At 37.4% G+C, this 26,082-nt stretch overlaps 1 protein-coding gene across 4 annotated transcripts in view; it reads right to left on the bottom strand.

Annotated features, from left to right (window-relative positions):
• Nucleotides 1-26,082, bottom strand: part of THADA (THADA armadillo repeat containing) — a 162,342-nt gene that overhangs the window by 105,142 nt on the left and 31,118 nt on the right. For 3 of the 4 annotated variants that reach the window (XM_037405051.1, XM_037405054.1, XM_037405053.1), the window contains exons 23-26: nucleotides 24,253-24,385; nucleotides 21,270-21,380; nucleotides 19,980-20,102; nucleotides 19,214-19,305 (exon numbers count right to left, since the gene is read on the bottom strand). In XM_037405051.1, the coding sequence (XP_037260948.1) occupies nucleotides 19,214-19,305; nucleotides 19,980-20,102; nucleotides 21,270-21,380; nucleotides 24,253-24,385 (459 nt within the window). Of the gene's footprint in view, nucleotides 1-9,377; nucleotides 9,524-19,213; nucleotides 19,306-19,979; nucleotides 20,103-21,269; nucleotides 21,381-24,252; nucleotides 24,386-26,082 lie in introns of all 4 variants that reach the window. The other variant, XR_005106923.1, reaches the window with a different exon arrangement.

Below are 26,082 nucleotides of genomic sequence, written 5' to 3'. Positions count from 1 at the left end.
ATATCTGATGCTACAGTGATGTCAGAGAGCTGGAAAAACCATCACACATGATGCATTCCTTTTAAAGAAGGCACAATGTTTTCATCAAAAAAGATGATACAGAGTCATTTACACAAGTAACTCTGTACGTGTGCATACTAACACTTTGTCAGCTAAACTGGTCAGGCCTTTTTGGGGAAAAAGGATTGTAGCCCTTTAATCACACACACAAAAGAGATACAGCAGCTTAAATTCTGGCACCATTTTAACAACATTCTGCTTTAACAAGGGAAGACTACACTTGCTTTAGTATGGCTTGTACTAAATAGCTAATAAAGTATATTTAATAGGCATGTACTAACAGATGTTCATATTTTACAGACACTGCAAAGCATCTCAGAATAGTAATTCACAGACCTGTAAAACAGAGTGACGGAAGCATTTGACCTTCTGTTAGCCCTCTACACAGTGCTGCCTCCAGCACATGGCAGTGGTGGCACTTCCAGGCCATGTTTTCAATTGTGTAGATGGAGCAACCACATTCAAAACAGAGCAATCTACCAATACCTACTGAACTCATCCCTAGCCAGAGTTAATAAGGCAGCATAGTTCAAACCACAAGAGAAAATCAATCCAAGCTAAAAAGAGGTAAGTAGAAATCTTCTGTATTTGTTTGTTTTATAATCTTCTGATCAGATAAAGGATGGCTTCCTGGTTTATAGGAAACCATTTAGCATTGTCTAATCAAGAACCACTTAAATGTTACAGTGGAGAGGTTCTAATTAGACATACGTGGTATGCAGATAAAACAGACTTCCTTCAAAAAAAAAAAAAAACAAACCCAAACAAAAAAACAGGCTACCCATTTAGAAGAAGAAAGCCAACTGAACAATTTGCTTGCCACATGATCAACCAAGATAAATAAGTACATATTAGCATGACTCCAATGCAGAGCTTCCAACAAGCAGACAGATCCAGGTCTAGAAACATAACAATGAGACTGCAAGTTTGAAAGCATGTAAAAATAAGCATACAAAACCCCCAAATCATGCAAGAGTAAATCAGCACATGGGAAGCATCAGCAGAGCTTCTTCCAGCACTCAGCTAACATAACATGCTTTAGCCACAGGCCACAGAATAAACACAGCAAAACCAGATTGCTAGATGGAAACAAATGTTCCAAGAGGTAGGGCAAGCTTCCCTTAGGCACATAAGAACAGTACAGTGAACTGCTGTAACTAAGGGCATGACCAAGGACTTTGCAGTAGCTGTTCTATCTGCAAAAAAAATTTCAGTTAAAAAAAGCATTCAAACTGTGAGTGAATATAAATTGAAGCACAAACGAGGATGGTTTAAAAACATCAGTGCTGATAACCACTGGTTATTTAAGCAGAAAACACCCATGTAATTTCTTTTAACAGCTTCTTCAAAACAACTTCAATTTTTTTTCCACATACATTATACAGCAAACTGAAGATGCAAAGCCAGAGACAGCACAAAACGTAAGCTCTAAGTGTATCAAATGAAATAGCCTGTCTTGCTGTTGAGTTTTCATACATAAACATCAAGAACTCTATATTAAAAAAAAAAAATCAATGAAAAATGCTGTGACACCGTCACCTCTCGTGCCACACTGTGCATCAAGCAAAAGCAGAATTGAGGTTAAGTATCCTATGGAATGGACGGCCATTGGTTAGAGGCTTGAGAGGACCATATGCAACTAGCGTTTCACACAAGTATTTTTAAGACGCCCATTTTTAATGTATTAAAAATTCAGTGGCCAAGTTTGAATCGGTATTAAATAATGGAAATTAACATCCTTACAATGCCTAGAAATTCTTTGAAATTAGTGTGGTTTTAGGAATCTTTTTGATAGGGAAACAAAATGCTAACTACCAAAGTGGGTAACTTACACAATCTCCCACTTGGTTTACTGCTCCATAAGCTACATGAGGTGAAAGAGCAGTCTAATCAAAACCATTAATCAGCAGTACCTGCAGAAAAGATGTCCAAAGGCACTTTCAGGGAAGAAAAAAGAAAGAAAAGAAAAAAAAAAAAAAAAAAGGTGACACAACGGTCTGAGCTGACTGGTTGTCAAGGGATGATTTTCTTCCAGTTCAGAGAGGAAACAAGAAACAGTACAAATTAGCACAAGTGCTGCAAAATGAAAAGGTGTTCTCAAAAACACAGAGCACAGACTTAACTGTGAATCCGCTACCTGGGGATGTCAAGGCAGGGAGATGTGCAACTGCAGAACGAGCAGAAAGCAAAACAGCCAGATTGAGTACAACAGAGGTATTTAGTTATTTTGTTTTTGATTACTGACCATGCTTGTTGCTCCTGGAAACATGTATGTACTATTAGGCACACACAAGTATTTGTGTACAGGAACTGTGACTGGAACACCAAAAAAATGCAATGGTTCTGCTTTTCAAAAATGTTCATGACACTAAGCCACATATTTTCTATGAATTTCATCAAAAACTACACTGCTTTGAAAAATAGATTTTAAGATTTGGCTAATGCATGTTAGTGATAGAAACACACTTACACACGTGCACACACACACAAATGTGAGTTAGGCTTTGTAAGTAATAAACTATCCATATCTTTAAAAGAAGATAAGTCCTTAACATACCTATAAAGGAACAGATCAACTAAGTGTGAGCTAAAACAATCAAAAAAATACTGCTGACACTTTCGTGGAACAAACTTCTCCCTGCTTTTCTAAAACATCTGACATGGAATTACAGGTTTAAATTAAAAATATAAATAACTGTCTTCTCATTAGTCACTGACACATTCAAACAGAGGCTTTTCACTATGTAGCTACCATAATTAAATCCTTAAAACCAACATTTTTCAGATCACAGGATTTTACATCTACTCACCCTAAAACAAGTTTATAAGAGAAGTAACTGGGAAGAGCCTTAAGACACCAGTATTTTTCCCCACATCCTGCTGAAATTATTTTTATATTGTTTCAGAGCTCATCGTTGACAGTACATTCAAGCACAGGCTCTATAACAGTATTTTCTTTTTTCCTGTTAGTAACCCAAAGTAGGAGAATTTCACAATCCAGAATTTCAAATGGGATTACTGAGACCTAAACAATGGACTAGTGGAAGGTTATTTACTGAAATAGGGAGCATGGTAATGAAATACAAAAGTTATCAGTGGGCTTGTGATGCTTACAATAAAATCCCTCTCCCCAATGTAAAATGACATTTAAGTATATCATTTAAATGATGTTTGATATCAAAAAGTTGAGAGATAAACCAACAGAAGTACTTACATCCTCCTAAATTAACTTGTAAAAATAGTTTGCAAAACTGTATACACACAGAATGCTGTGGTACATAAAAAGGAAGACACAATATTTACAACTCACTCTACAGTTTAACAATGTTCATGCGTTGTCATAGGTAAGTAACTCTGCAGAAAAGCCAGACTAAATTTGAGTACAACCCATTCCCAAAAGGTTCCATTTTGATGGCTAGAGACTGCAGTCATGTTTAGCATTTTTCAGAAGACAGACTGACAAAGAGTGTTTACATAGAAGGGGAGACACACGTGAGTTTCTTTCCCATTTTAACTCAGGTTTCCTACCTGAAGAGATGTTCCATTAACAAAAAACAGACATACAGAGGTATGTATGTACCATGCTATACAGAATCAAGCTACACCCAGCACTCCTAACTATTCTCTGCATGACCTTGAATCAAACAAACTCTTTCCTATTTTTGTCTGCCCCAGACAGGGGGAAGAAGGTTGGGATGACAGCAAGAAAGATACTTCACAGAATAAAGAGTTCATATAAATAGACAAGAAGTTATTCTGAAGGCATGTGATGCTACAAAGGATAGAATTTAATTCTTAGCAGTAAGCATTTGGAAGACAACAGTGAATCACAGCTAAGTTACCAAAAAAAAAAAAAAATCAGCAACTGTAGTAGTAAAACTTAATTTTTTAAAAAAAAGAGACATAACAAAAGAGGACTGTAAATCTATAAAACTAAGGGAAGCAAACTGCAAATCTCTATAAAATTTAAGGAAATGTCTAATTTAATTTATTTTAAGCATGAACAGCAATCTAGTTTGTAATGCTTCTTTCAGAAAAAAGCAAAAACCAGTTTTACTTTCCTCTGAAATTACCTAAATCTGCCTAAATAACCTAAATAACCGCCCTTATTATACTCTTGATTGTCAGTAGTTCTACCATTCATTTAGCACTGCTTTTTGGCTTTATCACTTTTCTGAGTAGAACTTGGGGTTGAAGACATTCAGTATCATCAAACTTCTAAAACCAAATTCATAAATGCCACTGAAATCTGTGACACCTCTGGTCACGATACATTATGCTTGTCTGAGTAGCAACTTGATGCTACATAATGCAAGGGTAAGTATCTATGTTTAAACAGCTAGCATCTTTATAAATAACTATTCCACCTTTATGCATAATGAGTGTGAATTATTCAACTTCATTTAAAGAAATACATTTAAGAATAAAACTATGGATGTTACAGTGTTCTTTTTTTAAGCTGTGTTGTGCACTTAAGAGAATATTGTAGATTAAAACCATGCTGTGACACTAGGGCGTATGTATCATTTTACTGCAACATGTGTCAAAGATTACCTGTTTCTGTTCTTTCATTTATTTTTCAGAACTGAAGGCTTTATAACCTTGTATGCTGCTTTTAGTAACTGACAAGTTAAAGAACATTTGCAGTAAACATGCTCATATTTGAGTATAGCATAGGTGGGATATAGAAACAATGAATCTGAGGGCACTAAGGGTATCTAGTGCTTTTTTTGAACATAAATACTGCTAACAGATCATCTGACAAATAAATGGTCAGACTGGTGACAGGAGAAATAAGAATACTATTTTAAAAATGGAAAAACAGATTTGGAATGTGAAAAAAAACCAATATAGACTGATGTATTTTGAAAGACCAAGACCAAGAATGTAGTTTTTCATGAAGCCCTCTTCATTTAAAACATTTAAAAACCAGGACTGAATTTGGCAAGACTGTCACTCAAAATGACAGACATATAAAGATAATCCACATTTTACATATTTGTTTCTTTTGCCTTCATTAAACTATGAAAAAACCCCACCGTGCAGCTCAACTAACCTAACTTGACTAGGTTTTAACTGCCCATTTTGACATTCATATTCTTTCCCCAGCCCTTATCACCTGTTAAGTGGTTAGATTCTGTCTCAAAACATATGAAATTTATTTCCCTATTAACAAAGATAAACTTCAGAAGCATAAACTTAAAATAAGTAGAAAATATTTTTTTCAACTATACGAAAAAGACCAAGGAAAAAAAATGTATGACATGCTTTTATACTGAGGTTATGATAAAGACCAAAACTAATTCAGAAATGCTTTAAGAATTAAATGATTTCTTTTTTTCCCTTAAACAGCACTAAAGATTATGAGTCAACTGCATTTCATGCAGGACGGCTAACAACAATAAAGGTACAAAATCCAGAAATTTTACTAACTAAAGGGGAATCAAAACTCAAAAGAATTTAACACATTCAACTCAAAGGATAATTTCTTATCTTGGATTTTCGAACATAGCAAGACAGCATAATATACAACTAGGGAAACAAATATTTAACAATTTAAATTATACAAAAGTGCTGGTAGGGAGAACAATTCAGAAAACTACAGACCTTTATTCTGGCCTCAAGAATATATAGAAACTTAGGGAAAAAAAAAAACTTGTAAAAGACAACAGTTACAGATAAAGGTGTAAGATAAAATGGAACGAAGTGCAATGTGCAAAACTATTAGAAACTACATCATGCCAACCTAACCCCTACCTCATCCAAGAATGGTAAAGGTATTTCTAGACAAAGGAAATAACATTCAAGAGATCTGTTTGACTAGAACTTATCTCAACAAACAAAATGTTTGAAATCTACACTTTTTTTACTCAAAATTTACTTCAAAGTAAAAAGCAGGGCAGCGGCTCTGAGGAAAAAGCTCAGAGCAGAGATAAACCCCATGGGCTTCCTGTGAGACACAGAAAACAGCAGGAAGCAGACAACATCCCGCATGGTAGTCTGAGGAAACACCTACACGAGGTCCACAGCGAAACTACAGTTTCAGTTAAACAGACGAAACCCTACTGTAATCTCTATGAGCGACAGTAAAATACTTGATACACTGCAACGAGGGTATGCTATTACATAAAATGGGTAAGCTAGAGAAGGAACAGGACTTCACAAAGACCCAGAAAGAACACGTCAAGTCAGTTATTGGTGGACCGAATCTATTGTTGGGACCAATATTATTATTAGTTTAATTGAAGACCACAGTAAAAGAAGTTATGAGTGTGACAATGAAAATCCATCTATGAAACAAAAGTTACAAGATGCTGTCTGTAGGGAGGGAAGATTCAAACACTATGGAACAAAACTGGGTATCTTGAAGACCCGAATACTAGAAGAAAATCAAATTAATAGCAGATAAAAAAACTGCATATATGAGGACTAATGAAAAAATGTGTTACAGCTTAGAAGGTCTCCAGCTGGAAACTGCAAAAGGATCCAAGCATATGAGTTGGTACTTTGGATCCCTCATCAAGAGGACAAAGTGCAGATGTGGTTCTGTCACACATCAGCCCTGATACAGTCAGTACGGACAAGGAAGTACTAAAGCCACCCTCCAACAATCAAGACAGACATAAACTGGAATAACTCACAGCTAGCTCCCAGTTAAAAGAGACACTTAAAAAAAGCTGCTCGTATGACTAAGGGAATAGAAAGCAAATTTGCTGAGAGGAGATTTAAAACCTCAACTTGTTTCGTCTGGCAAAATTAACACAGAGGGGACATATGACTGGCATCCACAACTACCTCAAGGGAAGAATCTGGAGGGAAAATAATTATTTAAAATAAAGGACAATGCTGGCATAAGAACAAATGAGCATTAAATGGCCATAAACAAATACACATTGCAAGTTCAGTTTCTAATGATCAAAGCAGCAAGATTCTTGAGAAGTTTTACTTGAGAAGGTGGCATTCAGGGAGTCTTCCTGCAGAAATAATGGGGAAAAGCAAACTTTTTAAGATGCAAAGTCGTCAGTTTATAACAGGAACAGAATAGCAAGCTTGTTTATGAAAAGAACTGAGTCAATGCACCAGCAGGACCACTACTACCATGTGCTCCCGTGATTCTGTGACAGGCTGATCTGCATGGAAAATCCAACCCTTTCTTCAACACATGCAGTTCAACTGGTGCTTAACTGTTGCTGATAAGAATTATATAAAGATTAGCGACCTGTAATTTTCAAATCTCACCCCTGACATCAACCAGACTAAGACTATGTGCTAGCAGATTCCAAAATGCATGCTAGATTAGTATGAAAAACTTTCTAGAACTCCCTTTCTGAAGTTCCAGGCACTCAGTGATCACCCTTAAGAACTTGCCTGTATTTTTAAACAAAACTGAAGTCTGCAGTGTGTTTCTGAAAGGGTGAACAGGTGGCTCACACCTTCTTAAAAAAAAAAAAAAAACCTCCAAAAAAATTGCAGTTTTCACTTGACTTGAAGTTAGAGGAGGAGAACCTTAAATTTATCCTAAAGTGACCCCATTATGGTCAGGTCAAGGAGGTAATCTGCAAATTCCAAGGCAAGCACCATAACCGGCATTTGGGAAGAGAGTGTACATGCTACTTGAAAGGCTCCAAACTTGCCAGGTTTCAGTTTCACATCCATAAAGAAGTAATTGACAGCAAAACCAACATAAAGGAACTTGTCCCTAAATGCACAAAGAATCCAAAAATGGCGAACATTCCAATAGACGAAACTCAAACAGATTTTTGACGATTGATAAAACAATTCTCACAGTTCTAAAACTATTCTTGGAATCTGCTCGTTCTTATTTTTTAGGGAAAGCAGTTAAGCTACATTTCTATTAAGGCAAACAACTTTAAAATGGACTAGAAAAATGCTGTACTCAAACAGGTTCAGCTTCACTCGGCTTTCAAAGCTGGGAAGCTGAGAGAGTACAACTTGGATAAAGGAAGCATTTGGGCTGGACCACCAGGCCCAAAGGGTATCAGTGGTGCCGCATTTGGTTGTTGGCTGGTAACCAGTGGAATCCTCCACATCCCCTGACATCCCTCAACATTTTTATCAACTTGGTTGACGAGATAGAAAGCAACCTCTGCAGATCTGCAGGCATCACTGAATTAGGGGGAGTAGCTGAAACACCAGACAGCAGAAGTTCAGTCCAGACAAACCTTGAGAAACTTGAGTCTTGGGCCAACAGAAACCTCATGCTGTTCAACAAAGAGAATGCAAAAGTTTGCACCTGGGCTGAATAACCCTGAGCATCAGTACAGGCTGAAAGCCATCTGGCTCAGTCACAGCCCCATGGGATAGGACCTGGGGGTTGCAGTGGATGCCAAGCTCTGTTTGGGCCAACGGCACATCCTCACTGTAAACCAGGCAAACGACATACAGGACTATGTCCATTAGGATAAATGCGGCAGCAGATCAAGGGAAGTTCCTAGCCTCCTCTACCTCGCACAGTGAATCCTCAATCCAGTTTTGGGTTACCAGGTTCAGAAGAGGTTAGAAGAACCAGGAGAGGGTCCAGCAAACCGCTGCTCAGATGGACATGGCCTAGAGTACATGCACTGCGAGAACAAACTGAAGGAGCCAGGTTTGTTGTGTTTGACAAAGAGGAGGTCCAGGGAAGATCCAACTGCAGCCTACAACGACTTGAAGGAATCAAAGATTAGAGAGCTAAACTTCTTGTAGTAGTTGCAGATGGTACAAATCATAGCTTGGGAGTTTTAAATTGGCCAATAGGAAAAAAGGGAATGAAGCACTGAAACATGTTACTCAGAGGCTCCATCTTTGGAGGATTTTAACTCATCCAAAGTCACTGCTGACCTGATCGAGTGTTGCTAACGATCATGCTTTGAAAAAGAATCAAGGAAACAGGATCAAGAAATCCTTTTACAGTTTCTATGATTCCATTTAGCTACCTCCCACTCCATCACCATGGTTCTAACCTTGTCTTCTTAACAGATCAGTGGTTTTCTGGTCTTCCTGTATTTGTTTGCCATTACTACCTACTGCAATTACACTAAGCAATAGCTGCTACTAAGAACAACAAAATTCTTGAGATTTACCTGGTTTTTGATCATGAAATAAAAATAACTGCTTACATATATTTTTTAAAAATTCAGAAATAGTATATATTTATAAAAGCTCTTGATTAGCAGTCCCTCTGGACGTCAACCAGAGAATCATCTCCATTCTGACTAAGAGATAGAGACAACAGCAACAGAAAAGGTTTTTTAGAAATGTAAATATATATAAATTTTAAGAGTTTGCTTCAGATAATTTTGTTTTAAAGAACATACCTAAAAAATTCCTGAATCCTGTCCCAGCACTCACGATAAGCTCCTTTCAAACATTTCACATGCAGAAGAGAATTTTGGTGCTCCCACAAAAGAAAAAGAAATGGCCATGTAATTTTGGGGCGAGGCTTGAAAAACCACAATGAAACCTGGAAAAAACAATTAGAAAACAACTGGTGCAATACATCAGCTAATGAGCCCAAGAGCAAGGGTATAAAAGATGATTGCATACTTGTTTTTCTAACATGATACAGGACACCTCTTCAGTGACAAGGGACAACTTTTCTATAACCACATCAAGTTAGTTACAAAAAACAATTCAGATTTCTTTTTTACCCCAAATGAAATGCAAAGCACTATGAAGGGGAAAGAAGAATCATTATAAAGTGGTGGGATCTGCACCTTCAATAAAGAGGTGGTGACTCTGCATCTTCAATAAATCTAACATTTGTTTTGTTAAGAATTAGAAAATACTTAAATCCTAGAACAGTAAGCAAAATAGTTTAAGTTCACTGACTTGAAAAAACATTCTTTTATGCTACACAGCCCTAAAACAAATACTTAAAAGGAACTAAGAATATGCCACTCTATCTTGGTTATCATTTTCTTTCGGATAGAAGTGCTAGAATAAACATTCTTACTAGTTTACATTGCTGTGTTTTTATGAGGTTAATAACTGAACTGTCAATCAAGGCCTGTATAAATACAGTAGTTAAATACCTTCTGCTTTAGAAGCACTTTTATTTACAAGAAAGCTAGCCAAGATTTCCAAAGGACTGCATGGTCTGGTTTGCTTTGATCTCTTTTAAGTACAAGTCTCTTTATACCTCTTGTTTTGCTATTTATTATACCCTTTGTATAATCAGGTACGGAAAGAGCACCTGTGTAGAACAAATACTTCAGGAAAAGTGTGACTTAGAGGAAAAATTATGCAACACACAGTTCACTAAAATAACTTGTGAAGTCCTCTTCCAAGAGTACTTTTGTTGCTATACTAGCAAGAAAAGTAAGTGTACAAGGGGCTCAGAATAAAAACAGGGGAATATCACTTAAACCCAACATCACAGATACAACCTGATAGCTGTATCAACACATTAATCAACACTCAACTTCTATATACATGCACAAACATGTTAGTATATATGCATGTATATAAAAGTATATATAAAACAAGTATTTTTAACTTTTTTAGAAAGTTAACTGTGTATATGCATGAGTGTGCATATGCGCATACACATGCATGTATACACACACATATAAAGAGATATGTATGTATCTCTAGAGAGCCACCAAGAACTCTGTTTAACCACTACCTATATAACTAGTATCTGTAATCTCTTGCCACAAAAAAAAAAAAAAAAAAAAAATCTTGCCCCAAACAACCCACATACTTTCTGTCTGGAATCACTCTGTGAAAAGTAACTGCTTTTTTACTTAGTATGGTGAAGCTAATGAATAAGGGATGTGTACATTATGCATGGAATTGCATGCCAGAAAAAAATTACATCAAAAAAACCCCAGAAAAATTACATCAATTCATTTTAATGAAAACTTTTATAACTACAACAGCAACTAAATTATCTGCTCATATGGTTAGGTTTACAGTAATTTTTGTTTTATTGAACGTATTTCACTCACTCAATAGAAACAAACATTAACATTATGCCCCTAATTTATTTAAAACAAAGGAATGGACTGAAGTCACCTCAGGCCAGCACATACAATGTTAGGATGTTTCACTTTGGGTCAACTTTCATTCAGGTCAGTTTACCACGTTCATCTTCCTATTTTCTAGCTTTGACTTAAGACAGCAGGTTATGAAGATCCTCCCTGTCCAGGAGAGCACAGATACACATTTGCACACAAGGGCTTCAAATATGTGTTTAGGCCCCAGAGATTTAACTGGGATTTCTGTGAGTTAATATTTTTCTGACTCTGTACATACAAGATAGAATCTTGAAGTAAAAATGGTGCTGTAGATTTTTTAGCAGAAATCATATAGACATAAAGCATCCTCAACCTCAAGAACAGTCCACATTTTCTGCTACAGAGGATTTTAGATAGTTTTACATTACACATGTAAAACAAACAGAATAACTAAAGTAGTTAACACAGAGGGAAACTTGTTTTCAATTTGTCTGTTTGTCAAGGAGCTTGTTTTCAATTTGTCTGTTTCTGCACAAAGCTTTCATAAATTTTACCTTCAATTTACAAGTTAATAGAACCTTATCATCATTATTCCTATTATAAAGGCACTTAGAAGCAGGAAGCCTGTTCAAAATTATGTTTAAACAAGCATACTGTTATTGAACTATTAATCAGTAAAAGCCGTAACAGTTAACTGAGTCAGCCTGAACTTTTGCATGTTTTCTTGAGACAGTTCTGAGATTAAGTCTTCTAAATCTGTCAAAGTTAAAAAAAAAAAAAAAAAAAAAAGAGCCAGAGCACTAAAAACAAGAAGTTGAGCAAAATACATGTGGCCCATTTTTGGCAGATAGAACGAGGAGGAATTTCTTTTTAACAAAAACAACCCCCTCACAAGACAATGCACTGCACTAAAAGCTTAATAACTACTTTGCAAGCATTCACTGGAACTAAGGTGGCACAGAAGAAGCTGGAGAAAAAGGACCAGAGGCATTCAAACGGCTCAGTCACCGCGTGAAACCTCACTGTCACTGACCCAGTATTTCAGCTGAAAAGCTGCAACATACCAAGGTTGCCAGAGAAAATCCACTAGGGAATCACCAATAAGAACCAGAATAAAGCGATCCCAATCTTTCCCTCCACAGCATGCGGTCCAAGAGGTACAAAGCTCAGAGGACAGTTTTGTGAATCAAGCCATACTTGCATTTCCCTGCTGGAGCAACACATGAGGCTCAGCACTCTGCTGCCTCACCATGCCCTTCTTGAGGACCCATTGCTGCAGTCAGCATCCTCTCACGTGCAGCTATACCTCAGGTGGCACACAGGACTTCTGCCAGCGGTGTGCCTCCAAATCAGCACGGAGTGTTCATAGGCTACAGTCAATCCGAGTATCACCTCTAGTGAAACCCTCCTAAGGGCTATCCAATTTTATGACACTGATGTGCCATTACAGCTTGACCATATTAGTGCCACCAAAGTTTCTTTCAGCTTATCCCAAAACAGTACTGGCCACTCCTCTGCAGGCAATGCAGACCCATCTCATAAGTCCTACCAGAGTCCAATATGATGCACTGCAAATGTCTAAAACAGTTGCTGTTAAGACTGACAAAAACATCATTGATGTAAGACAGATTTTTCAGCTGTTAAGAAATATCGGAAGTGTGAACCTGCCAGATGTGGAACATTCAACAGGAATTGTGTGCTTACAAAGTATTTTATGTACTTAAACCTACACCTCTAGAGTGGCTTAGTGAAAAGGAAGATATTTCAGATTCATTTAATTTAAGGTTAATATTATGAGAAGAGAGGTTTGCATTAGAACATTCAATTTGTTTTCCTCTAACCCATTGTAGTGTAAAACACAATTTTTTACCAAAAAACTTAGTATTTATACAAAACCTTAATGTTAAGAAAAACTACATACCAATTTAGGAGAAACAAAATCCAACTTAGTGTTACTGAAAGTTGAATATGAACTTTTTCATTTGGTTTTACTCAGTGACTTTGAAGTGTGCAAGCGACCACTTACTGAGAAGTGCTGAACAATCAACCTGCAATAGAACAAAGCAAGCAAAGGGTCGCTTGCAAGTTGACTGTCTCACAGCCACTAGTGCACCATCAAAACCTGTTCATATCTACATAGTTTTCATCTTAATATAAGTTTCTCCTTTTCAAGTGCTTGACATTGTTGATAGTCATCAACATTTACTGACAGCTACCAATGAAAATAAAAACTTCAAGTAGTACCATCTAGCTCACAATTAAAGTTTCTTTCTTTCCAAATATGTTTAACCAACACTAAGAACATGGCAGCGTTCATATTCAATTTTCTAGCAGCATGAATATTTACTCCACAGAAAATGTGTGTTAAGTTGACAGCTAAGTATTTTCTGCATATGCATTTTCCCTTCACTAGTGTAAATAGGAGCTTCCACCCTCCCTAAATGCAAATATACATACACACCAGTTACTTCATGTAAAAATCACCAGGTTACACTGTACCATTTCAGTCTTGCTTAAGAAACTGCTTGTTAATAACGAGTTGAAGCTTTTCCTTCCTGGAACCTCCTCCACCAAGTGAGAAGCCAAGGGAATTCTCCCCACTCTCTATTCTTTCATTTAACCCCAGCCTGTACCTGAGGCCAATGGTTGTTCTTTCTGAGGACTTTGCAACATTTATATTCCAACTAAAAAAACCTCCATTTTCAGAGAAGTCAGGGCAATCCTTTTTTATTATTCTAAAGACTAAAGCCTGTTCCAAGTCAAATGGCAAACTGCCTCAAAGGCAATTTCTGATCATGCTCATCCTTTAAAAAAAAAAAAAAAAAAAAAAAAAAAAAAAGATAAAAGCCAGAAATGCCAGGTATTTGATGAGAAGAGTCTTGCCCAGTAACAAGCAATAGCAGCTTTAATTAGCATTGGACTACAGACCAGAAAGGTCTCTGATATATATGCACATGTGTGTGTACAGCACTGGACTAGACCACTGGTCCAGCCTCCAGTATTATATATACACATATACATAGCCCATATATAGACAAGATATATATATAGATATTTGTGTGTGTGTGTAAGAATGTAGGTGAAAGTGTCACTATTGCCACTGTAACTCATTTGGGCAGAAGAGAATTTCTCTATGATGAGAAATGTAATTACATTTCAAAATTAATTTCAGTTAACTTTATATGTAAGTTATTTTGACTTTCATATACAGATCTGCATTAACTATCACAATATATATTCCATTTTATTTTTAGAATCTCTTTACCTCAAGACATCCTAATTTTTTCACGTGATGAATACTGGAGCCTACAATCAACTAGAGCAAACATTTACTTTAGATGATTTGCAATCTGTAGCAACACTAACAGGAAAAAAATATCCATGAAAAAACCAGAATTATTAAGCATACGCCAGACCCCAGCTTCTTCAAAAGTGCATGGAATCAGCAAATCTACATTGTAAACGGACTGCACAAGAGGATGGGAAACGGCTATGTAATGAAAACATGAGAGACCATTTAATCAAAACACAAGAGACTAAACTCGTTGCCCTACAGAACTCACTGCATTCAAAGCCCTGCTTCGATTAATTTACTTTAAACCAAGCGTAGTACTCGGGTCTGCAGCATGCCCCTGAGTGGTGCTCCCAGAGCAGCCCGAGGGAGGCTGTGCCTGGTGGCCAGGGCCATGGCAGCCCCCTCCAGAGCCACTGCTCGGGCTGAGGGCAGCCCCCAGCGCAGCCCCACACCCACAGCACAGGAGTGGGCACGGAACGGCAGCGGGACTGGGGCACAGGCCGCAGCCGCCAGCACGGTAGCTAGGCAAACTGGGATACAGACCCCGCATCCACCCAGTGTGAAGTGACTGGCTAAACTAACGTAAATACCACCTGTGCTGTGAAGGGCTTGCAGAAGGGGCAATTATTTGCTCTAAAACACGTGGTGATGTATCTTTGCAGAGCACGCTTTCTGTCACCAGATTTAAATGGAGTAACTGCAAAGACTCTTTTCCAACCCTTCCTCATTACTTTGTATTTATGCGGCTAGAATTTCATTACAAGTCTTTTAGATCTGAAATCATCGTAACATTTAAGATTATAGTCCCAAATCAAGTATATAAAAACTAAACTAACCCTCCCCTACAGGTAAGAGTTAACAGGACCATTTTAAAAACCCGTTATCTGGATTTCAAAGTATCATTTAGCCAAACACACCCACACATATATATACAAAAGCACACACAGCAGCATTGGAAGTTTTGATACAGAAAGAGAGAACCCAGAGAAAATGTTTTTGTTTCTAGCTTTCTTTTCACTAGAAAGAGAAAGCTCAACCTGTATAGTTACATGGACCACTGTAAACAATCTGCACACAACTTCTATCTATTCTACTTGCAAGAGCTGCACAGAGTTGTTATTCTTCAAGTATTAATTTTCCAATTCATTATTTCCTTGTCCATGCTATAAATTAAAGACACATCCATATTTAACGAAAACAGAACATGACTGCATCTTCTGAAAAGCATGATGTACAAGTAGTCCCTTCAAGTTTCCAGTGAACCCTTAAGAGCAAAGTTTGGCATGAGCCCAGAGTTCTGCTCAAGAAATCCTCCTCCTTCACAGCCCCAGTTCCCCACTCCCCAGTTGTACCAATCCGGCTTTGACGTAAACACTCTGCAGATGACCCACTGCAGAGCCCCAATGACAACTGAACCAACACAACTGAGCAGCAGGAACCATGGTACATAGCTGGTAGTTTCTTCAACCCTCAAACTGCAGACCAAGTTTTCAGAGAATGGACCTTCTCTAGCATAATATAGTATTGCCTCAGACAGAGTTTTGGCTGACCTTTCAAATGCCCTTTCAATGATCACAAAGCCCAGTTCAACATGCCTTCTTGCCTCTGCTCTCCAGCAGGGATGCCCACTGCAGATGTAATTTAAAATGTCTGTCAGCAGAGTTAGGCATCCCCCCACTGTCTTTGTCACTGAGGAGGCCCTTTCACACAGTTGTTCTACTGGAAACACCCAAAATGACACAGGAATGTTTGGAGGTAAAAAAATAACAAACAAAAAAAAGAACCTAAGAACCACAGAAATCAAAACAAAACCCAAACCCATCATTCTTTTACATATGCCTGGGGAAAAAAAAAAACAAAAACAAAACAAAAAAACCAAACAAATTAAATGCAGTTACTGATCAGACATAGGTTATAGTTCATTCAGTCGTTCAGTCCAATGCTTCACAACTGATCCAAGACCATCAAATAATAGACCCCTGCTGTGTTGTCACTATGCAAACATCCTAGCTGCATAGAAATTATAATGTACAAAATTAACATAAATAGGGAATGTAACATAACATCAGCAGATTAAAAGCAGTAAGAGGCACGATAGACCTATAACTTTTGTATAAAAGATGATATATGTGATTTTTTAGTGCCAATAGGAGAAAAAAAAAAGGGAAAAGTTACACTAAGTAAGTTAAAGAAACATGGCAGTGGAGTTAAGTTGCCAGTACTGTTTCAACAAAGCTTTCTTCTGGAAGTCTACACAAACTCTCCACCACCCCAATTGTACCAATTTCACAGGAGCTCTTCTTGAGAAAACAACCAGAAAATCCATCGTTTTTTAGACAGATGCTGAGAACATCTGATGTTTTAGACAGATGCTGAGATCTGAGAACAACAAAGTAATGCTCCCTGGCACAGAAAAGAGATTTAAACCCCTAATCTAAAATCAGGCAAACTGGAAACCTATGCAAGGTCCTAACGGTGGCATCAGAAAGCTGGTGTCTTTCTCTGCCCACAAATAGACTGCCCCTTAATGCAAACAGGCCATCCTGCAGGCAACAGAACAAGCAGCTCAAAAAGAGATGACTTTCACACAAGTTCATATAGACGCAAGTTGCTAGAATGCTAGTGCTTTTGCAGTAAACCGACAGATTTAAAATCGGTGGGGGAGGAGAACAAATTATTCTTAATATACGAATTCTGTTCTGGCAAAACACTACACAAAACAAGTTTAGCGCTCCCAAAGAGAAGTGCCCAAGCACAGCTGCTCTCCACCGGTGTGGCTGCAGGGAGCTGTGCAGCAACGGTGACACCTCGTGGTGCCAAACCACTGCAACACAGCCCTCTTCCCAAACACAACCTACCTTAAACTCACCGGCTGGGTTCGGAAGAAGAAGCTTTACAAAAAAACAGCCAACAACCTCTGCATCATTCTTCTAAACCTGCATCTTCTGTAGAGACACTTTCAAGTCACAAACCTGAAAAATCTCTGCTTCTGTTTTCATATCTCCTGTCCCTCCTTGACCAGTCTTTAGTAGTTTTTCCCATTCCCCATTTCATGGTATTGACTACTACATGGGGGCAACAATAAGACTGATGTATACATACAATGTTTAACACAAAACTGTTAAATAAATAAAGGAAGAAAAAGAAGCCAGCCCTGCCTTAACCTCTTTTAGTCAAAATGACTACAAAGAAAAAAAGTCAACGGTGCCAGTTACATAAAAATTAACATAGTTTTTAATGAATTCAATTTAACCATATAAAAGTTTACTTTCCTTCATTCTGGTATCTCCCATCCCCAACAGACGCTCAGATGCACTACTTTCTATACCTTCACAAACAGAAATCTCAGATTACACATATCTCATCACACTGTACGTATTTGAGAAGTCAGTTTGCCTTCCCACTGTAGAAGTTCATGTCAAAGTTTTTCCCTAGGATGGATACAAGCTTAAAAAAAGCTGAGGTATATCTCTCTTCCAGTAAGCAAACAATATCAACATTTAAAAACCCAACTATAAATGCTGCTACAAAACCGAAGTAAGAAGTCAAGAAATAAGAAACCTTTTTATTGCCCTGCTTGGCTGAAACCCAGTGGTATGGGAATGAAATCCATGTTTGGGTGAGAAGTGATTTGGGTTTATGACAAAGCAGGGATAATTTCATGCAGTAGGGGAAATGACATTTCAAATCTGTTTTGGGGGAAGAGTAATGTTCTAAAGGTAATTTCTCTCCAATTTCCCACCTGTATTTCTTCCTCACATTCATACATGCATAATAACTAATTTTTTCAAGTGACACCTGAAATTAATTGTTTCTAACAGCTAAAATGGCACCTACTGTCTATAAGATGAAAGACTAGTATCATCCAAGGACATTTAGCTTCTCGCAACGTGCATGAAAGTTTTATTAGCTACACAGATCAACAGTAAGGAACCACTGTATAATGAGTAAAAGAGAGTGGAATTTTTGAAGGTAAATTGTAACAATTGCCTCCTTTCAGAAACTGCATACCTTGTCCATGATCTGAAAATCCATTAGGAATTTCTGAAATGGTTACCATAATATCCATAGTGTGACCACTCTACGGCCCTGCAGGCTCACCCAGGAGTATTTTTTAATGAGTTTATTCTGTGTTCAAGATTATTTCCACATCCCTACTAGAGCAGCAACCTCAGCTACAGAGCACAGGGCATAGACATCCTTCATTCGCTGCAGAAGGAAGGGGCTGAAGGCCAACAAAAACATTGGGGTGCTTATGTGCTAACTGGAGGGCCTAGAGAAACAGGAATGCTCAGGACTGGAGAGTTTTAAGAGTCCGAGAATAGGTTTTAGATTAATAAGGCCAAACAGTAGAAGATTTGGAGCAGGACTAGAGTTCAAAGGCAGAACCCCTTGGAAGAGAAGCAGCTTCACAAGCTGCAATTTTTGGACCTTGGAGGAAAGAGACACATAAGAAGAAGAGGGTGTTCTAGAGTAGGAAGGCTAGAGGGAAAAATCTCCAATTAGTAGGGGTGAGTTTACCTCCAGGCATGCTCTAGAGGTAAGGGAACACACGTGACCATTGCTCCTCTTCTCCTTCACTGCCTGCTCTCTGCTGTCAAGAGCAACAGGGCTAGTTTGTGACCACGAGAGAGACTGGGCATTTGGAAGAGCCACTGGTACCAAAACCTCTCAGCAACACTCCCCTTCTGTGAAATCGCACATGAGTAAAATTTACTCTCAGTGCTTAACAGCAGATATTTTTGGCCACTTATTTCTTGGCAGCACAATTTAAGCAAGGCTACGTGTTTTTGTAACATTATGATTCAATATATCCATAAAAAAAGCAACATTTTCAAATTGTTGTTGGCTAAGGTCATGTTTTGCAAACTTACAGTTGATACCAAGTGATGCTTACCTATTTTTTTTTGAATTTTCATCTTTCCCTCTTTTAACCCCAAAAATTCTTGTAATCAGAGCACTAAAAAGAAGTGTAGATGAATTTCTTACCTAAAGGAAAAAGAAAAGAACATGAACTATGTTTTAAAAACTCCTTTAAATGTACTAATGTTTCTTTAAATACAGCCACTAATGTACAGTCAAAAAGAAAAACAGCTGAGTGAAGGACAGAGCATGCCTACTGTTCAGAGGTCAGCACGTGGAAGCAATTAATTCAGAGCATTTTTCCTCTTAAAATGGTACTAATAGAAAGCTCAGAGGTTTTGGAGATGTCCATCTTTAATATAAGGGGATACATCCAGATTTCTAGTAGTTCAAAGCATTCACCCTTATGCATGGCAGATGATGAAATGTTCTACCTTAATGTACCATATGGAATGTCATTTTTTACTGAAAAGCAAAGTAACAGTGAGAATGACTGTAAATGCACTCCTTACTAGCTAGCTGCACTGACTCAAAATTTAACAGCTAGATATATTGTTATCATGAGGTAAGCTTTGCCCTACTTTTTGTCAGCACTTCACATTACAGAAAAAAACCAAAAAATGTGACCAAAACTATGACTTTTTTGCAAGTCTACATTATTCTTTGCTGTACACTGAAATACTGCACTACATAACATTCCAGAAACCGCACTGTCATTTATAAACATGACCAAAGCTTCACTGAACAGCACTACTCTATATCCTGTTAAATTAGAGAAGCAAAATTAAGAATTAACTTACTGCCCAGACAGGTGACATAAAACCTAGAACTGCTGCTTGTATTCCATCAGCAACATAAGGCATGATGTTTTCACCTAAACGTGTATCCCTAAACAGTGCCCGAAGGATATTTAAAGCATGAACCTATGGGGGTAGAAGAAAAATAGATATTCATTGGAAAATATCTTGAATTTAAAGTATGTTAATTACGGCAGTGAACATGCAAAACAAAAACAATCCATACGCACATTTATAGGACTTCATTTCCATAATAAATACAAGAAGACTGCTATTAAAAAATACATTAAAACGGTGCTGCAGTGAACATTGTTAAAAATAATTAGTTTCAAAATATATTCTTCCAACAACTACAGTCCAAGCATTGCAAGTAAAGGCCAACATTCTTTCTTCCTTAGCTTATCATGGCTGTAAAAATAACTTTCGAAGTTTAGAATCATCTTTTCCAACATTCTTGACGTGCTGTAGATACTGTGAGAAAAAATAAACTACAACTCACAGGAGGACAATATTAAGCTAAAACTGACAGCCAGGCTTGCTTCACCATATGGAACATTTTCTGATATTTCTCTACCCTCTGTAAAGGAAGGTGGTAATCTATGTAGCTTCATAGACTTTGACAAAGCTACATAAATTCATATCGACAGAAGATCTGGCAGATCCATTAGAACATCATTCTATGTATTGTCAACAAATTACGGCTTGCACTTAAAACCAGAAATACTAAGTATTTGATAACATTTTGAAGATAAAGATCTAAATGATAATATGATCTTTAAAATAAACATTAAAAAAAGAAAAAACATAATAAAATTAAGATAAATATTTTAAATATTTTTTATGCATTCTGAATGTATATATTTACATTTTAGAAGTTACTAAGGTTGCATAAAATCACTTTTCATCTAATATTTTACTGCATACAGTATGATTTATGAAACTCATTTATTTACTCTAAATGTAAACAAATGCTTGCTTGTTAATTTCCTTGTAAAAAGGAAATTACTCATCTATGTTTAGAAATGTACCAATCAGTAAACCGATCACATAAATTCAAAATGAATGTGACTGCATTCGATGTACTAGAAAAAAAAACATGAAATTATGTCCAATCCATTTTCCACTATTTTATGCACTTGCAAATTCCAGTGAACTTCGTAACCTCTGCACCCCTAGCTATAGATAATAAACCCAAAATATCTTTATTAAAAACACACACAAATTTCCTTAACTGTCTGAAGTAACACAAACATTTTTTTGACATTTGCCTTCTGATGAGAAGCTGTATTTTACCTGTGGAATTACACTTGATTCATTCAAAGGTGCAGCCAAAGGTATCAGCTCTTTCATTGTCATTTTCAGCAAATCTGTTTTGCTCTTCTTGGGTTCTGAAGCTAACAAAGCCTACAGACAGTCAAAAAAAAAATATCAGCTGTTCTTAGCCATTTTTCTTTACTACCAGTTCTGCTCCACATTCCTGTATTTATCATATTATAGCCTAGCTTCTGATCATATACAAGGACTAAAGAAAGATTTGCAAAAAGTAAGTTTCAGTTCTAATTCTTAGTTTTGTTCAAAGCCTCTTAGCATGCCATGTTTCAGTATGAAAACTTTACTAATGCACTACCCATCTGCCTAAGAAAAATCTGCTTGCATGTAACCGCTAGTAATTTATCACACCCAAAAAAATCATAGTATTTATTACAGTGAAAGTATCTGCCATGTAATAGTTACTTACATTTTCTAGTATGGATTTTTTTTTTAGTTTAATAACATACATATTAGATTACACAGGCTGACCAAAGAATGAATCCTGGTTTGCGAAACAGGATAAAAAAGGCAGCACATTTTTAAAAGGAGGGAAGAGAGACATCCATCTCCAAATAGTAGTTCAATGCGTAGGACATCCAGCTGAGATGAAAACACTCCTTTAAAATTCAGGACTGGAGTTAAAACAGTCTTTCTCCATCTAGTAGCTCTTGTTGAATTTGTCCAACTTAGTACAAATGGACAATCATAAATCACTTATTTCTAATAAAAAATTATTATGCATTTGTGTTTTGGGTCCCAGAGTCTGTTCAGCATCAGTTCAAATGATATTTAATAGTACTTTACATCATACAAGAACAATCAAATGGATCAACTGCAAGCCAAATGAAGTATAGATATTAGGCAGAAACCCAGAAGTAGTCATCGTCAGTTTATCATTATCTCCAACAATGGGAGAAACAGAAGGATGGGGAAAAAAGTATTAGTGAAGTATGAAATAAAAGAGAATGAACTGGAGACTAAAATTTCATACCCTAAAAATGTTAAAGCCGTAATATTTTCCCACCATTTCCTCATCCACTAATAGGAGCTGCACCTTTGTACTATTAGATAATATTTTTTTTAAATAGGTCATATAAAATGTTCGTAACCTAAAAAGTACACATTATCATTAAAACAGATGTGTTTTACTAAAACAAGAATAAATGTCACAGGAAGTAGATAGCAAAGAGACCACACTGAGCCTCAATTTCATGCATTAATAAAATAACCTTGTTACAGTACTGTTAGGCTATGCATTACAACTTGTATATTTATTATTTAAATGCAACATGCTATTTAAGGCTTAATCCATTTTATTGAGGGCTACGGGCACATTCAGTAGTTGAACCCTATCACCTCTTTTTACAATAAAGTTACAATTTGAAAATAGATTCTTTCAGGATAAGCCAAATGTTCATTTCAAACCTTCTCATTGATGTACTAGAGTAACTTCGTACTCTTCCAGAGCTGTCAAAATAGAAGCATCTGACTTTTTTATCCAAACAGCTATGGCACAGCACAAGCTTTGCCATGTGGACTCAGTAATGTAGGCCAACTGCAGACTACGCACGTTTTCTGCAAAGGGGTACCCTTGGGTCCACGTAGTCCTTACATTAGACAGTGTAAATTTTACGTGAACAATTGATTCAAACATGTTTGTTTTTTCACATTCTCAGGATTAATGCTAGCTAATGCCCAGGGGATTCAAACTCTGTGGTGTGAATGGGGAAACCAGAAGACATGAAATCACCAAATTCATTTTGCAGACAACTTACAGACATAAAATGGAAAGATCTTTTAACTGCTGAAATTGAAAAAGAAAAATGTCTTTAAAACCAATGCCCTACTTCTGATCTCTGCTGCCTAGCACACACATACCTAGCAAAGCCAGGAGCAGGCTGTGACTGACATAAGAGAGGTCAGACAGAAGCAGGCTGCCTCAACCTTCTCAGGGCAAACTCGGAGTGAAAAACAAGCAAGATGAATTATTCTGGCAGGAGGAACTTGCTCCCAGCAGTCCCTCAGATTCTTGGAATGTGCTTGAAACTAACTTCAGCAAGCGGAGAAAGTTACAAATCATGTAGTTAATCTTGGACTCCTATCTTAGAAAACTGGTTGAAAATTAAAACAATGCAGATTAACTTAGGAGAAAGCAATCACGGCCACTTTAAGGAGGAAAGGAACGGAAACAGGTGAAGTGTAATCTGCAGGACCAACTCTGCAATGACTGAACCCACAAGAATCAGATGAGCTGCATACTACTGCAAGGCACTCAGCAGGAGGTGGTGCTTTGAGCAGAGACAAAACACTGCCCACAAGCTGATCAGCCATCAGTTCTGAACTTGGCAGAAGCTAGAGGGTGGAATGTGTGGAGCTGATGATAACATGGGGAGCGGGAAGACTGCAGGAGCATGGCCCCACACTCACGGATATGTCTTCAGTAACCTACTCATTCATCACACTCAAGACTGTCAGTCCACGCCAGTCAGCGTGACCGTTACTTGATTCCGCCTTATTACTGTTGAGTGGACTACCCAAATTCTTTGTGGTATTTTCTGGGCCACCATTTTACAATTCTACGATGGTCTGTTCAGATTTTACCACCCTCCCACTTCACATGGAAGCAGCACAGTTATACAGTTAACAGAGTCTCACTTAATCTGTGAATTAAATTATGGATTTGCTAGGATTATTACAGTGGTCACACAGAGCCTAAGATCAGTCTTTTTAAGCACTATTTAAATCTACCTCAAGCATCAACAGAACTGCAGTGCTAAACAGCATCAAACACGGTTTAATTACATGCGGCTTCTTGGCTGCACAAAGGCAATCAAGGCCTGTATAAAAAAAAGTAACACTTTCACTAAAAGGGGTTGACATAAGAAAAACAAATATGTAAGTGTATTCACCAGAAAGGACACGAAAAAAATAAAATTAAAGCGATTGTAATTACATTAGTTGGTACCTGTATGTAGAATGGAATTCCTGCACTACGTCTGGTTGCACATAGCGTAGATGAAGGATCACAAGATTTGATTTCTTCTAACACATAGCTTAGCCACTGCTCCGGCATCTTGCGCAGACTCTCGCTGTCACATCTACATGAAACAAATACATAAGAAAACACGAAACAAATACATAAAAAACTAGGACAGTCTCAAAGAAGGTCATTTAGTGACCCTGCAGAAATACTTCTTATTATATGTGAACATCTCCAAGCATATAAAGATTTTGCTAAGAAACAGGACAGAAATTAGAAAAGGAATTGCATGTTTTTCCAATATTGGCACAAATTGTATTAACCCTAATTATTAAATGCCACTAGGAAAAGATATCTCACTGAACAGAAACCAGGATTCTGTGCTTCAGCACTGCAACTGTTCATTTCTGCCAGGAACTTTGTTCTGGAGAAGAAAACAAAGACATACACACATCAGTTACTGTGTAGGAAGTGACAGTCACAAATTTACATCTTTGTTGTCACACACAGTAGCTGATGCTTGATCCTTACATTAGCTAACATATACAATTAAGTTTATAACCATACAAAAACCAAAACTGAAGCCCCTCACAGTAAATGCCTATTATATAAATACCCCTGCAAACCTCAGAGCAGCAGAAGGAATGACATACAAGACATACTGCTCTTTCCAAAATACTGTTAGTCAAACTTCTGGTAAGGCTCCTAAATTGCTCTCCTATCACCAAACACTCCCCCCTCTGCAGGTAAAAATCTCAGCATTGCCTGAAAGCAAAGGACTTCCAAGGACAAGGAGAACTGAATTCTACTTCAGCTGCTGGTGCTGATCAGTTCAATGCAATTCATACTCAGGGTGCAAGACCAGTCCATTAGTCTTATGTCAATGTTCCAAAAGGATCATTTATTGTTACAAAAATTTCTATTAATGGGACACTGTTTCTAAAACCTGTCATACTGGTTTGACATGTGATTCAGAGTAGAAAAAAAGAATTAATCACTGTGGGCAATAAAATTGCAATTAGCTCAATCATGCAGGACTTGTCTTACCTAAAAATATAAACTATAATTAAATCCATTATTAAGTAGTGACACCTTACAGTAAGACTACAATCAAGTTTTCTACGTAAGTGACTCAAAGAATTTAAAAGAAAAGCTAAAAGGCAGGAGGTACTGATGTGAAAACCAAAATCTAATGGAAGATCTAAATCTACTCTCTCCTTCTTTACCTTCCTCTTATTAAAGCAAGAATTTAGGTAGGCTAAAAATGTGATACTCAACAACAAATGAAGTTTTAATCTGTAGTGAAACCCTCCTTACCCTCTTTTACAAAATAAACAGAAAATCAGTAAGAGAACACAGGTCACAGGAAGTGCAAGACAGGTCTGCAGAAGACACAGCACACTTCTCACTCTTCAGTAATTCCCCTACAATTTCTACCACAGGTTTCCTACACAGCTGCCAGGCCTTCTACCCATTTTTTAAGGGCAGCATCTCTTCAACACAGTGGCCAGCACACAAACCATCCATCCAGAATGCAAGAAAAACATGGCTTCGCAAAGGGTATGTCACCTCACACCACAGCATAAAAGAAAGGCACTTCCTGGCCCATGCCTGTGATGGAAGCAATCAAAACAACCTGCAAACTAACAGTGAGTTCTCTTTTCTTTGACTTTCTCTTTCTGTTGCTGATAATTAGCTTCCCCTGCTTACTTTCAGGACATGTTCCTTCGCTCACTTGTGGGTACACAAGGAGGATGCAATTTTAGGGTTGAGACCACGCAAAACTTCTCATGGATCTCCTCCATGGGTCCCTGC

The sequence above is a fragment of the Falco rusticolus genome, chromosome 12 (genome assembly GCF_015220075.1).
Source record: "Falco rusticolus isolate bFalRus1 chromosome 12, bFalRus1.pri, whole genome shotgun sequence".
Taxonomy (NCBI): domain Eukaryota; kingdom Metazoa; phylum Chordata; class Aves; order Falconiformes; family Falconidae; genus Falco; species Falco rusticolus.
Note: the sequence above shows the minus strand (reverse complement) of the source record. Positions and strands in the feature narration are given on the sequence as shown.